General features: G+C 31.9%; 1 protein-coding gene across 24 annotated transcripts in view; it reads left to right on the forward strand.

The window, feature by feature from the left end:
* The window catches only part of LOC127700732 (rho guanine nucleotide exchange factor 12-like), a 137,280-nt gene continuing 120,521 nt past the window's right edge, over positions 1 to 16,759 (forward strand). For 13 of the 24 annotated variants that reach the window (XM_052204356.1, XM_052204359.1, XM_052204361.1 and 10 more), the window contains exons 1-2: positions 11,375 to 11,743; positions 16,490 to 16,575. In XM_052204356.1, coding sequence (XP_052060316.1) covers positions 11,511 to 11,743; positions 16,490 to 16,575 — 319 coding nt within the window. In that variant the 5' untranslated portion in view covers positions 11,375 to 11,510. Of the gene's footprint in view, positions 325 to 11,370; positions 11,744 to 16,489; positions 16,576 to 16,759 lie in introns of those variants that run through there. The other 11 variants (XM_052204350.1, XM_052204352.1, XM_052204354.1 and 8 more) reach the window with 5 other exon arrangements.

Below are 16,759 nucleotides of genomic sequence, written 5' to 3' on the forward strand. Positions count from 1 at the left end.
TTGTGAGGCTTTAAAGAAGAAGTGAAAATCTCAAGCTTCCCAGCGATTATCGAAGTTTTTTCACACGTTATCTCAAGAATTTGGCGTTTAATGAAACATTGCAAATCATAAAACATCTAATATTCAATCTGTCTGATTTGACATTATGTGCAATTAAATTACAAATAAACAATTATTGGCAAACGTCTTACTCTACAGTATCTTGCAAAATCCTTGGATTAACATCCTCAGCAGCCAGAATATTGGTGAAGATTGGTGCAAGATAAAGGTCATCGATACAGTCTTGATGCTGTAACAGTTTCAGAGCATGTCCTTTCCAGACAGGTTTGTCATTGTGAAAACTTTTATTTGTACATTCATGAAGCGGGTACTTCAGGTACACAGCAGGAAGTTAGGGGTTCTAAAAAAGTAAACACACCTTCATTTCAGGTAAAATTGAGAATATTAGGCAGTAATCACTGGTAATCTTATGCTGAGTGTTTTTCTTGACAAAAACTATGGATACAGATTTTTTTCACATGATATGTATAAAAGGTAGAGGACAAATTATGCTCAAAACCAAAGATCAAGATTTCAGTGTTTTTTACTAATACACTTTGCAGTACTAATCCTTGTTGTTTTGTACACTTAGGTGTTTTGTCCCAATTTCCATTAGCACATGGTTGTTTCAACCTTATTTTTTTATTCAAATTTATTTGGTCTAGAATATGAACTTAAGTTTTTTACATGTACCAGGAATATTTAAAATTTTTAAATGATACATGTTCAAAATTCAGGTGCAGATTCAGACTGGGGCCCACCAGGAATGGCCCCCCTAAAATAATAAGAAAATAATTTACATCAAATTCTGGATCAGCGTCTGATTAATGTATCTACAACGTCATGCAGAATGATTCTGTAATCTTCATTAAACTGCGCTTCAAACTTTGGGTGATCTCAGGTGCTCCAGCAGGGGTTTGGAAATATTTGTTGTGAGCACTTGTCCCTGGACAAGTTAAACTGTTAATTTTACTTATCCGGAAAAAAAGTTACTTGCCTTGCATTTTCCAATAAATATTGATGTATATTACTGAAAGCTTGTACAAATGTTGTATGAGTCTAAAAATGTTTTGTATCGCAATATAAATGATGTTTGTGATATTTGTTTATCTGTATAAATAATACATGTAGTAGGTATGGGGTTAACATCAATGAGATAGAAACACAAAAGCAAAAGAACCAAAAAAATCTAGAAGGAACCTAATGTATTGTCTATTTCCCCAGACACCTGTTTGATTTGACTGTTTTCTTTCACCTGACAAGCTTGGTGTTTTACATTGATGGACCACCACAGTATCTATCTATTACTTTGCCAACAATTGAGTAAGACTTTGAACAGCAAGTTGTTGGTTTTTCCTACAAATTGTGCAACAATTTAATTTATTTTCAGAGGTTTCTTCACTGGAGAGCCTGGTGAAATTTGTAAGCCACAACATCTGGAATTCTCGTTGCCGCATTCCTTGTCTTTCTCTGCCTCCTCTGTTTTGTTCTTCGTTTCGTCATTGTTATTTTCATTCTTTTCATCTTGATTACCCATTCAAAGTGTATTTATCAATCTTAAAATTAGAATAACACTTCCGTTAGATGGTGGATAAAACCTAATCGACGATCCTTAGTCAATGGAAAAAATAATGCAATGTTTATGAGACCCCGATTCGCATACTTATCTTTTTTATATTGGTTATCTATTTCCAATTTTTGTTGAGCCTGCGAGCTAGACAGAGGGATAGCGATGATCCGGTAGCGGCGGCGTTAACTTACTACTTAAAGGCTTTATATTTTAGATGGTGGAAGACCTGGATGCTTCATACTTTTGTATATAGATGCCTTACATGTATGTTATGAATGTTATGAATGTTCCATCTGTCATATGTCCATTGCCCTTGACCTCATTTTCATGGTTCAGTGACTACTAAGTTAATACTTTTTGTAATGTTAATTTTTCTCTTATTATAAGTAATAGGATAACTGTATATAGTATGTGCATGTTTTTTTGTAATGTTAATTTTTCTCTTATTATAAGTAATAGGATAACTGTATATAGTATGTGCGTGTCAGACTATTTTCATCTGACCTCGACCTCATTTCATGGATCAGTGAACAATGATAAGTTTTCGTGGTCAAGTCCATATATCAGATACTATAAGCAATGGGTCTGCTATATTTGGTGTATGGAATGATTGTAAGGTGTACATGTCAAACTGGCAGGTGCCATCTGACCTTGACCTCATTTTCAGTGGTTAAAGTTAAGTTTTCGTGTTTTGGTCTTTTTTCTAATACTATATATGCAATAGGTCAACTATATTTGGTGTATGGAAATATTTTACGATGTAAATGTCAGTCTGGCAGTTTTTATTTGACCTTGACCTCATTTCACGGTTCATTGCTCAGTGTTAAGTTTTTGTGTTTTGGTCTATTTTTCTTAAACTATAAGCAGTAAGTCAACTATATTTGGTGTATGGAATGATTGTTAGGTGTATATGTCTGTCTGGCAGGTATCATCTGACCTTGACCTCATTTTCATGGTTCATTGGTCAATGTTAAGTGTTCTTGGTTAAGTTTGATTCTTAGAAACTATAATCAATAGGTCAACTATATTTGGTGTATGGAATGATTGTAAGGTGTACATGTATTTCTGGTTTGGTTTATCTGACCTTGACCTCATTTTCTTGGATCATGTTAAGTTTATGTGATACTTGTAGTAAAGCTTTATATTTAGGACTATTAATATTAAATCAATGGTCAAACGAGACATTTCAGCGTGTGCACTCTTGTTTAATACTTGTCGTCATGAACATTGTTGATTCGACTTAAATCAAATGGCCAAAATTGTCAGTCGATTTACAGGAGTGATTGCCCTAGCCTTGACTGACTGTCATAACCTATTTTTGTGTTTTTGCAGAAACTGTAGTAGATAGTGAGAGAAGCTGTAAATAGCAAAAGTTAACTGTAGGACAAGATCTACTTATAAATCATTATGGCTGAAATCAGTTGACTCAATTAAAGAGATATTGCCCTTGAATAATGATTTTTTACACATTTTTGTGTTTTGGTGGAAACTATAGCAGATAAAGAAAATCTGTAAACAGAAAAAATGAGCAGCAAAGTAGGATCTATTAAAAAAACATCATGCCAAAATCAGTAGTTGACACCTGATAAAAGTTATTTCCCTTGAATGATGATTTTTGTTGAGCCTGCGACATTTGTCGCAAAAGCGAGACATAGTGATCTTACATTCCGTCGGCGGCGTCCACAAATAATCACTCTGTGGTTAAAATTTTTGAAATTTTAATAACTTTCTTAAACTATCCTGCATTTCAACCAAACTTGGACAGAAAGCTTGTTTATGATCATAAGATAGTATCCAGAGGTAAATTTTGTAAAAAAAAAATCCTGTTTATCCATATTTTACTCATAAATGGACTTAGTTTTTCTGCCAGTTAACATTACATTCACTCTGTGGTTAAAGTTTTTCAAATTTTAATAACTTTCTTAAACTATTCTAGATTTGTACCAAACTTGGACAGAAGCTTGTTTATAATCATAAGATAGTATCCAGAAGAAAATTTTGTAAAAAAAAATCCTGTTTATCCGTATTTCACTCATATATGGACTTAGTTTTTCTGCCAGTTAACATAACATTCACTCTGTGGTTAAAGTTTTTCAAATTTTAATAACTTTCTTAAACTGTTCTGGATTTGTACCACACTTGGACAGAAGCTTGTTTGTGATCATAAGATAGTATTCAAAAGTAAATTTTGTTAAAAAAAAATCCTGTTTATCCGTATTTTACTTATAAATGGACTTAGTTTTTCTGCCAGGATTTGTACCAAACTTAAACAGACGCTTGTTTATGATCGAAAGCTAGTATCTAGAAGGAAATTTTGTAAAAAATTATTTCCTGTTTTTCCGTATATTACTTATAAATGGACTTAGTTTATTCCAGTTAACATTACGCACAGTCTGCAGTGAAAGTTTTTAAAACATTTATTAGATTCATATATTGCCTCGCCTCTCACATATATATTCAACAGAATGATAGATACTGGTATATATCCTTCATTACTGAAAAATGCTAAGGTACCACCAGTTTACAAAGATGGTGACAAGGTTTTAGCAACAAATTACAGACCCATATCTGTTTTTCCATCTCTATCAAAAGTATTAGAAAGGCATGTCTCAAATAACATTTACAAGTACTTGACTAAATTTAAACTTTTACATCCTACACTACACAATCAGGTTTCAGGCCACATCATTCTTGTCAAACTGCACTTATTATTGATATCTTTGACAAATGGCTGCAAGAAATGAATGATGGTAATTTAAACCTAGCAATACTGTTCGACTTCAAAAAAGCATTTGATCTTTATAGAGGCCCTTTATAGCTTGCTGTTCGATGTGAGCCAAGGCTCCGTATTGAAGACCGTTCTTTGACCTATAATGGTTCACTTTTATAAATTTTGACTTTGATGGAGAGTTGTCTCATTGGCACTCATACCACATCATCTTATACACTGTATCTATTTGATCTTGTAGATCATGACATTCTTTGCTTAAAGCTTGCTATTTATGGATTCAGTGAGTCTGCAGTAGGTTTTTTCAGGTCATGCCTAAGTAATAGAACACAGCAAGTAAACATTTGCAATGTTAATTCTGATAAAAAATATGTGAAATTTGGTGTCCCCCAAGGATCTATACTAGGTCCTCTATTATTTGTTTATTTATAAATGACCTTCCCCTTTGCATTAAAAATTGTAAAACAAGACTTGTATGCTGATGATACTTCTCTTCATAAATCAGGGAAAAACATAGAAAATTTACATGATGATGTACAAGAAGATTTATGCAGAGTTGAAGAATGGTGCAAAATTAAATGAATAATATGTTCATCAATACTAAAAAAACAAAATGTTTGGTTATTGGAACAAGTCAGAAGTTATCAACTCAATCTTTTCAACCAAATTTACAAATAAATTTAGAAACACTACAAAATTCATCATGTGAAAAATTATTTGGTGTTAAAATTGACAGCACACTTAACTGGACAAATCAAATTGATCAAATTTGTGCTAGCATTTCATCAAGAATATACCTTCTTTCTAAATTAAAGAAATTTTTAAATGTTAATGCCAGGAAAGCATATTATAATGGGTATATTCTGTCGCTCATCAATTACTGCTGTATTGTTTGGGGAGAATGTAAAAATGAAGGGATAATAAGAATATTAAAACTTCAAAAAAGAGCAGCAAGATTAATTCTTCATGCAGACCCTTTATCCCTTCAGCCCCCTTATATTTAAAGAACTTGGATGGATGACAGTAGAAAATCAAAAACCACAAATATTTACTGCTATATAAATGTATGCGGAAAGAAGCACCACAGTACCTATTCAAAAGTTTCAACTTATATCTGTTAATAATCCTTGTGCATTAAGGGGTGTTACTCAAGGTAATTTGATAGTTCCTAAGCCAAAAACTGAACTGTTTAAAAAATCTTTTGCTTATTCTCGATCAGTTTTATGGAACGGACAACCATATGAAATGCGTAAAGTGCAAAACACTTTTTGTTTTAAACAAATTATAAAACGATACTTGAGGCAGTCCCAATATTCAGTCTTGAAATGATTGCAACTATTACTTTTATAGACTGTATGATTTTGATTTGTACATAATATCTATTTACTACATGCACTCTGTAACTGTTTTATATGTTCTAATGGTACATGTACACTGAACTATCATGACTATACGATTGTGAACTGACTATGTGTTAATATGTTGTATGTTTTCTTTTTATGCCCCCGCTGTAGCGGAGGGGGCATTAACTTTTACCCTTGTCCGTCCGTAGTCCCAAAGTTGGTTTCCTTTCTCTAACTTTAGTTTGCCTCAACCAAATGTTATGAAACTTATACACAATGCTTATTACCACAAAACACAGATCAAGATTGAATTTTGGTGGCGTCACTATAACCGTTCTAGAGTTATGTCCCTTTACAAATGGAAACTTGCTGAATTTTTTCGTTTCCGTTTTCTAACTTTAGTTTGCCTCAACCAAATGTTATGAAACGTATACACAATACTAATTACCACATAATACAGATCAAGTTTGAAATTGGGTGGCGTAACTTTTACAATTCTTGAGTTATACCCCTTTATAAACATAAAAACTGCTGAATTTTTCGTTTCTGTTCTCTTTCTTTAGTTTGCCTCAACCAAATGTTATGAAACTTATTCACAATGCTAATTACCACAAAACACAGATCAGGTTCGAATTTTGGTGGCGTCACTTTTGCTGTTCTAGAGTTATGCCCCTCTACATTTCGTTTCCATTCTCTTACTTTAGTTTGCTTCAACCAAATGTTATGAAATTATACACAATGCTTGTTACCACAAAACTCAGATCAAGTACAAATTTGGGTGGCGTCACTTTTACAGTTCTTGAGTTATATCCCTTTATAACATTACATGCAAGAGGGGGCATCATCTGTGTCCCATGGACACATTCCCCATTTATTTTTAATAGAATGAGATTTATAAACTACAAGACAGATGCAAATTTTATTTTAGGACTGTTTAGACACAGTACTGTTATTGTCTCGCCTAAGGTCACATGTAGGGATGTTAATCCAGCTACAGTGTAAACTATTTGTATAAAGTTTTATATTTCAAAGGGTAGAACTACTGGAGGCTTCATATCTTGAATACAGATGTGTTATGTTTCAAAGTATTTGTCTGCCATGTGTCCATTGTCCTTGACTTCATTTTCATGGTTCAGCAACTGCTTAAAAAGCTGTATAATTAAAATGTCATGTTAATTTCTCACTTATTAATGGTAATAGGATAACTTTATTTGATATACATGTATGGGATCCTTGCAAGGTCTGCATGTCCGTCAGACAGGGTTCCCCTGAGCTCAACCTCATTTCATGGATCAGTGATCAAGGTTTAGTTTTCATGGTCAAATCTGTATCTCCACTGTAAGCAGTACATGTAGGTCAATTATATATGTGACTTTTATGTATGGAATAATTGCAAGGTAAAAATGTCTGTCTGGCAGGTTTCATCTGACCTTGATCTCATTTTCACAGTTGAACTGTTCATTGGTCAATGTTTTAATTTTTATGCAGTTTGGTATGTTTTTCAGATACTATGTAATTAGGACTATGTTTTCTGTATTTGGTGTATGGAATTATTAGAAGAGGTACATTGTACATGTCTGTTTGGCAGGTTTTATCTGACCATGAACTATAAATATAAGAAGATGTGGTATGATTGCCTATGAGACAACTCTCCATGAGACCAAAGGACACAGAAATTAACAACTATATGTCACTGTACTGTAAGGCGGCTACGGCCTTCAACAATGAGTAAAACCCATACCACATAGTCAGCTATAAAAGGCCCTGGAATGACAAATGTGAAACAATTCAAACGAGAAAACTAATGGCCTGATTAATGTACAAAATTATGAACGAAAAACAAATATGATATACAGCAACAAACGACAACCACTGAATTACAGGCTCCTGACTTGGGACAGGCACATACAGATTGTGGCAGGGTTAAACTAGTTTGAAGGCGCCAACCCTCCCCTAACCTGAGACAGTGGTGTATCAGTACAACATAAGAACTAACTATAAAAATCAGTTGAAAAGGGCTTAACTCATCAGATGGATACAAATCAGAATTACATCTAGCAAAAACACAGAGTGGGTACTTAAACATTCCAACAACAAAAAGACACTAAGTACAGATCTGAGAATACTTGCAGTTACTGACAGCTAGTTCAAATTTAACTAATAAAAAAAATCATGTATCTTAGACTAAAATATCAATCAGTACACATCCAAAATCCAATGGATTTAGTATAAAGACATCATTAACAGTCAGAGAAAAACATGACCTTGAAGTTGTGCAATGACAAGATTTTCATTATTCATTGGTCATAGTCAAGTTTTCATGGTAAGGTCTGTTTCTCAAGTACTATAAGCAATCAGTCAATTTTAGTTTGTATATGGAATGAGTATATAGTGTACATACATGTATCTTTCTAATATTCAACTGGCCTCAACTTCATTTTCTTGGTTCAGAGACCAGTGTTAAATTTCCTATTATAGTAGGTTTCTCAGATACTAAGAATAATAGGTTAACTATTTTAGGTGTATGGATCGATTGTACCAATTTGTATGATGTATATGTTTATCTGTCAGGGTTCGTATGACCTTGAACTCATCTTCATTGGTCGAAATGAAGTTTTCTTGGTTAGGTCTGTTTCTTAGGTACTAAAAACAATATTATTGGCTATGTTAATTTTATTAAAGACTTTTAACATAAATTAAATCATGGTCAGTACAGCAGGTGAGACATTTCAGCATGTGCAGTGCACTTTAGTTAATTAATGATTGTATTAAAGAAATGAAATAATAGACACTTAATTTGTATACTTCTCTTGACATTTGAAACATTTTTGTTTAGCAATATGAAATATAATACACATAAACCACAATGTATTTACATTAAATGAAAAGTGTTTTGTAAACATGATTGAATTATCTCCCTTTAGCCAACATAAATCCATATTAAAAACAATAAGTTGTAGAATTAAGAAAAGAGTAAAAATTATTAAAACCATTTTGGTATCAAAATTGATTAGACTAGCAACTTATTAATCAAAAGCCCCTTTGTCAAACCTCATACTGTGTAATCTTTTCATCTTGTTTTTCTTGGTAGGTAAAACAATACAGGGGTGGAATCAGATTACAAACATCAGATTGAAAAGATTGTCTGCCAATTAGTGCTTGAAACTTTAAAAAAATTCTATTTTACACCCTCTTTGTTTTTTTGTGTGTGTATATATTTTGCAAATTTTGATACTTCTGTACATTCATGTACATGTATGTTTATATTTCCTATTCACTAACACAGTCTCGCAGTGAATGAAAATGGGTAAATTGGGTCACATTCGAATTAGAATGAAATTTATTAATAGAGAGAATATGATCCAGTATTGGTGCTTGGAATTATTAAGGTCATAATTAAGTATAGTCTGCAGTTTATGATGACCTTCATATGTCATTGAAATAAAGTAAACATGTATGTTATGTAATGTTGTTGTAAATCATGATTAGGTTCATATTGTTGTTGTAAATCATGATTAGGTTTATATTTACATTTGGAATGTACAAAAATATGGGTTTAAAGGCTTATTGGTTTTTGTTTACTAAAGAAAAAAAAATCTGAAAAGTTATTCTGAGAGGCCACATGACATTTGTTTGAAGTTTTCATTCCTTTCCTCCCAATATTTTTTGTTTCAATCTATAATACTATACCCTGTCCCCTGCTCAGTCTGTCCCATGGCATTTTTATAGTATTTTACTCAGGAAATACCTATCAGATCTTCCTGAAATTTTGTTTTAAGCTTAATGTGAGCATGGTAGTAAACCATTTTATTCATATTTAGACTCATTCCTCAACAACTAACTGTCAACTGAATCATGGCATGTATGAAATTTTATTGCATTTTTCTGAGGAACTAAACATTATGTCTTTCTGTTAAAAATGGTTACAACATGTACGGTATATAATACTGTAAGGAATGGGGAATATCATAGTTAGAACAGGGATTGCCTTTCCCTGAAGTAAGGCTCTCCTGTCTTTTTTTTTTGGTGTGAAATTTAGAAATCAAAGAATTATATTGACCAACTACATGTAAGCAGTATTTGACACTAGGCCAGTAAGACAAGTTGAATATTGTAGGTCATAAAGGTGCATGTGAGAAGCTAAACAATGAAGGCATCATACTGGACCTATATTCTGTAGTGCATTGTAAGTCACAAAGCCGTGCCGGTTTATAAATATCACTATTCACCTCTTGGATACATGTCCCGTAGTAAATAATGATAATAATACAAAACAAGGACATTATATAAACTGTGTTTAGCTTTTAACTGACATAAAACCCCTATAAAAACAAAATTGTGAAGTAAAAATAAATTTTTGTTGTCATATTGGTGAAACAGTCTTGAGTTATTAAGAGGTAATAACCTCTCTCAATTGAAGCATGATTTGGAAGCTATTAAATTATTTAATTTGAGAGAGGATTTGTAACACAACATTGAATTTTAATTTTAGGAAAATAGCACAACATTTTATACAGTTTATACAGGAATGTGTTTACGTTATTGTTTTTATGGCCTATTTTTCAATCTTAATGACTCTACCTATAAAGATGATTTTACAAACAGTACATGTATCTGCACAATATCATAATAGCCTCATTTTCATAAAAAATCTTTCATTTTGGTTTAAACGATTTCCAACTGATTTTCCAATTACTTCACATCATTGGATGTTATAGATCAAAGTTTTCATCTTAAACTGGATAAAGCAAAGGTAAAATGTCAGATCAGGTCGTTGGACATATTCTATATGCTTGGCTGCTGAAATGTAACATTACATCTGTATTAGTCTATATCCGGTAAAACTGAAATATTCTATTTTTCTTCATATTTTGTCGAGAAATAGAAAATACCTAAAGGCTACAAATTTTTTACACAAGATATATTATGTCAGGTGACATTGTTACTCAATGTGACAGTCCTCTTGTGTATTTGTTTTTATGTCAGTCATTCACAGGGAATATTGATTTTGATTATTATTGGATTAGATACCATTACCTTTGTAAAACAGATTAAATTATGTGTGATCAACATTTGAATAATACAATATATAAGTGAATACTATGATAAGTGTGTAACAATAAACCATCAGTTAATGATGAAGGGTCATGTTGATGTTGAAAGCTTTTTGAAGAGGATTATCAATTATTGAGGAAACTTGTATCCAATTTGAATTTGAAATTTGCAGAAAACCAATCATATTGCGACTAGATAATTATTACATAAAATATTCGTATGTAATCAAGTGCATGATGATTGTTTATGATATAAGATTTACTGTGTACACCTTTCTAATTAATTTACCTGATGTATGATAAACAATAGAGGTCAGAGGTCAACATTAATCTCAGCATGGAACAGACAATGTGAAATTTGAAGGTCATTTGTTGTTGAATATTCATCTACATGTAGTTAATTGAAGATTCAATCATAAATCACAGCTGTTACATCAAAAGAAGATGCATCTGTCCTCCATTAAAAGAAGGAATCTATTTTGCAACAAGTGCCTGAATGTTTCTATTCTAGTTGATTGATGTGATATTCTAGACGTTAGGAATGTATGCTGAACCATCGTTCATGTGTTTGTTTTTAGCTTCTCCTCACCTTGTATATCTTGTGTAGTTCTGTTCAGATTTTTTTATGTGTATTTTCATATCAGTTATAATATGCATTTCCTGAAGGATACTATTCTAAGTAATGTTTGAATGGTTTTTATAGTGTGGTGTTAAGAGGAATACAATTTTTAGGATAGATATTGTAATTGTTTGACAGTTTTTGAAGTTACGTCAAAATGTCACTTAAAAGAGAAATGAAAAAGAAATGGCGGTCTATGGATGCACTTTTCCGTTCAGGATCAAAGGAAAATTTGAGTGGATTGTTACGAGGATCTAGGGAAAACCTTAGTTCTATAAGTGGATCAAGGGAGAAAATAGATAAAATAGGTCGTCCATGTTCTACAGAAAAATTAACGGATTTAGATTATAACCATAACAGTCCAAGAAGTAATAGAAGCTTTAAGTTCAGGTTGGTAAATAAAAAAATCACTGGTGCTTGGGGAAGTCCTTATAATTTAGGTCATTCTCCTTGTAGTAGATTGACTTCATAGGTGTATAGTGCAGGGTGAAGCCAGAATGACGTCAGACATTTGGAAAGAAACACGACATATACATGTATAGTGTACAATAAAGTAACCATGAATAGTTGACAAAATTTAAGATAATTTACTTTTGACAGCACCCTCTTTCATATTGTGCCATACATTGAAAGATAAAAATTAGGATTTTGATTTTTGGGGAAGGAATATATCAGTTTTCTTTTTATGACCGTGAATATTGGTACACCCATATGGAGCAAAAGTTGAATCAGTCCAATGACTAAGCAGTATTTTCTTGAAATTGTTGACTTTGTTTTTTTTTTGTAATTAATCATTTTAAAGATGTACATTCATGTCTGTCTTTAATCATGATCCTACAAAGGTAGATCTCCATATGTTTATTCTTTAATTGTGCAGTTTAACTTGTTTGTTGTCTAATAGAGTTGATATTTTACAGATTTTTTTTAGTATGAATATGCAAAGTTAGAATTTTTTTTGAGGAGGGTGCTATGATAACTTTATTCAGAATCAACAAAAAAATTTGGAGTAGTAAAATTGTCTATATCCCCAAATTCCCATAATGATCATTGATCCTGAGTGGAATAGTTACTTTAAGCACATGTGTCACATTGATCCTGAGTGGAATAGTTACTTTAAGCACATGTGTCACATTGATCCTGAGTGGAATAGTTACTTTAAGCACATGTGTCACATTGATCCTGAGTGGAATAGTTACTTTAAGCACATGTGTCACATTGATCCTGAGTGGAATAGTTACTTTAAGCACATGTGTCACATTGATCCTGAGAGAAATAGCTACTTTTAGCACATCCGTCACAAATTTGACCTCTGCATCAATTGTTGAATTACAACAATGCGCTAAAATTGTAACATCCATATGATAGTTAACTATCTATTTTTACTTTTTTAATTGAAATATATATCTCAAGTCACCCCTTTGCTAATTTGTATACATTTTTTTATGATTCTAAGAATTCTTTAAATATTTGGTTTCTTATAATGCACATTATTATGTGGTAAAGGTTTTGCTCATTGTTGTAGGCCATACAGTGACCTATAGTTGTTAATTTCTATATCATTTGGTCTCTGGTGAAAAGCTGTCTTATTGGCAATTATACCACATCTTCTTATTTTAGTATGTACATGTATGTTCTATACTTTATTATCTAAGGTGAATTTCTAATGCCAAAACTTGCAATTATTTTGAAAACTATCATGCCTTGAACACAATACTAAATAAGATAATGAAAAGTTGGAGCACAATACAGGATAGAATAATTAAAAGATTCCATTTAAAGGTAAACATTTCCTAAAAAATTGTTGAAATAAGATTTACAGTAATTTAGAAGTACTTCTCATTTTACATGAATGTTAAAAGGGATATTTTTGTTATACGTATACATTCAAATAGGCACAATTATACAGTTGTTACTGTTTGAATTTTAGATGTTTTAAAACATTTCATATAATATGAAAATAAGAAGATGTGGTATGATTGCCAATGAGACAACTATCCACCGGAGACCATATGACATAGAAGTTAACAACTATAGGTCACTGTACAGCCTTCAACATTGAGCAAAACCCATACTGCCTAGTAAGCTATAGAAGGCAGAAATGAGAACTGTAGCATTGATGATTATAGTGGAATACAGAGTCCAAGAATGAACTTTAGAACATTGTTAAATAATACATAAACAAAATGACAGGAATTTATAAAAATAGAGGACAGAACAACAGACCACACATTAAGCACCAATAATGGACTACTCTGAAAATAGATGTACTAACAGATACAAACTACACATGATCCAGATAGCCTGTCACTTTTGTACCTTTACACACCCAGATATTTGTAGAATTACTCTGTGGGTTTTTCCAAATTTGATAGCCTTCCATTCAGTGGACCACTATAAGTTTTGAAATTTACCCTATGAATATCTTAATTATCAGCTGTTACAAAAAATCTGAGATACTCCCTAAACATCTTTATCAGCAGTTGCAACCTTGTTGCCATGGTATTTTGACTTAAACATAATAAAGTATGCATTTAATATGCATTTTCTGGCATTACATAATTTTCAATTTGTAGGGTAATACATGTAGCAATGACAACAACCCAACAAATTAAATTAGCAAGAAAGAGAAAAATCTGAAATGTTTATATAATTCTTACAGGTTAACCTATTTTCATTCTTGCCAACAGTACTTAAATATAAGTTAGATGTACTTTAAAAGTATCTGTTACTAAGATATTGATCTGTCTAGATAAAAATATATGTAAATAAAAGGAGAGACTACTGATATATAACATAGACCACAATTTAGTCTGTTTTGATAACTGTTCAGACATCTTTAAAATGATTAATTAGCCAATGGAAGTTCTTATAATATTTGATATTTATATCCTGTACAGGCTTTATAATTATTTTACAACTGTTTCAACATGTCTATCAATAGATTATGAAGTTGTAATTTCAAGCTGTCAAAGGAGGCAGCTAATGACTTTTTATTGCATACAAAATATTCTGAAGTAGGTGACAGTTGGGAGGATAGCAGCAGGTGGAAATCCACTTTGTATTTCCTGTTCGGAAGAATTTAGTAGTGGACTAGGGGTATACTTAATTTCAATCCTGTTACTGCTTTTTAGTCACCTTATTTAATTCATACAGAATATATGGAACTCATCTATAAGATTGCTAAATGTTAATTGAAAGATCTGATCAATCAAAAAATATTTATAATTTTTTAAAGAGTACTAAAACATGTTAAAGGGGCATATAAGCTCAATGAAGACATAAAATTAGTATGTTTCAAACATTTATAAAAGGTGGAATATTGAAAGAGAATATTTAGCTATTACCACAAGTTTGGTTCCATTTTGTCAAAATAAGCTAAAAAACATTGTTAATGTATTATTGGCTTGCAAGTCAAAAATTCAACCTCATTTGAATCCGTATTCATGTGATTCTATTTAACCTTTGCTGGAGATGGATTGGGCATGTGCTGAGCATGTCCAGTGATTGACACTCCAAGGCTGAATGGGGAATAGAAAAATGGTGAATAGAAAAATGGTGAATCTTGGTGTTTTTCAGACCGACAGTAAAAGCCCTTGCCAAAGTGGGGCATCAGATTAGTTGTGTGGGATGTATAAATTTGCAGCCATGTCTGTAAGTCTGATGCCTCGCATCGTAAAAAGAGAGTGCCACGCTCTCTGTGCGTTAAGAATCCTTGAAACAACCCTTTGAGGGGTCCATAGATGGCCTGTTGCAATGCTAAATTTCCGTCCCTATCTAATTTATCCTCATTTTCCTGTGACAGTCCAAATTTCTACCCTCCTTTTTCATCCCTATTGTATGTATTGTTAATTTGTTCTCAACTTAAAATTGCTTGAAAAATATTTGCCACTGGATGTTAAGCTACCATCAATTAATCCAGTAATTAAAACAAATGTCAGCTAAAAATTGAAACAAGGGAAGGCAGTAGCATGAAGGCAGATTTCTTTGATTGATTTGATGTGCTCAAAATACAAAAAATCAAGTCATATACAGGTTATGAGTTACATAAACGATTTTCATTTAATCTATATGTTATCTATAAAATGAGATCAAACATTATGTTTACCTATGTTTATATTTATAATTACATAATGTGGTCACATAACAATCAACAGTTTTTATGTGTCATATTTATAGTTAATAAGATGGTGTCCAGTCAAAAATACACACAAAATGTTGATATTTTATAAGGATTCCATATATTGTGTATTGTTTTCTATGGAACTTTTGTAGTTCTGAATAACATTTAAAAAAAATATGTAAATAAAATCAAATTTTAGAGTTTGAATAAATTTCAGTGGGCACAAATTTGGCAGCTAAATGCCCCTTTAAACAATTCGGAGAAATATATTAGTGTACATGCAGACATTTATTCAAATGATTTATGCAGAAACAACATACACACTCAGACAAACAAGATGATATATATGTATACTATCTAAAGAGAGAAAGTAAAATATTGCAGATTTTGAACATGGTAATTGAAAGTAAACAATGTATATATAAATGTCATGTGTGAATCATTCTTTTGATAAATGGAAAGTGACAATATGTTTCACTGTCAGAAAATGTGTATTGTTTCCATAATCAGTTTCCTGGATGTATTTATCTACACATTTCAAAAAAATAATTAATAAATGTGGGTCACAAAACACTCTTCAGTATCAAATTTAACATAGTTTTTGCTGACTTAAATACCTTTTGTTTTTATGCCCTGCCAACAGTAGAAATGGGGGCATTATGTTTTTCTGTCCCTCTGTTCCGGTATCAGATTAAAGTTTTAGTTTAAGGTAGTTTACTGTAAAGTTTTGGTCACATCAACTGGAAACTTAGTATGATGCAAAGTTTTTCAATTATATGGCAAATTAGGGTTTTAGATTTTCCTTGGAGTTCGGTATTTTTGTTATTTTACTTTTTTTTTTAGGGTTTTGACACTATTTTCACTATTCACTGAACATGGCCCTTTTTTTGTGCCTAATTCAAGTTTCATGAGAAAAATCCTACAAAATATAATATTATCATATATATGGTAACATGAATAAAATTTCTTCTTTAGTAAAGGAGATGACTTACCCTTCATTTTATTGAATATTTCAGACTTGGTAGTCTAAGTAATGTAAAAGAAGACCCAGGATCACAGAGACGGGATGAAGGTGGAGGTAGTGAAAAGGACCTTAGTAATGGTTTGTATCAAAATTTAATTGGGTTAGAATTTGAAAAAAAGGGCCAGACTTGGAGATATTATAATATGAGTTGATTGATAGATCTATTATCAGTTAGATATAGATGTTGGATGATTGTAATGAAAATAAAAAAACTCATCACAGACAGTGTAGGGTTCATTGTCCTGGTTGTCCCGAATGTGCA

This window comes from Mytilus californianus, unplaced genomic scaffold, assembly GCF_021869535.1.
Source record: "Mytilus californianus isolate M0D057914Y unplaced genomic scaffold, xbMytCali1.0.p SCAF_5, whole genome shotgun sequence".
NCBI classification, from domain to species: domain Eukaryota; kingdom Metazoa; phylum Mollusca; class Bivalvia; order Mytilida; family Mytilidae; genus Mytilus; species Mytilus californianus.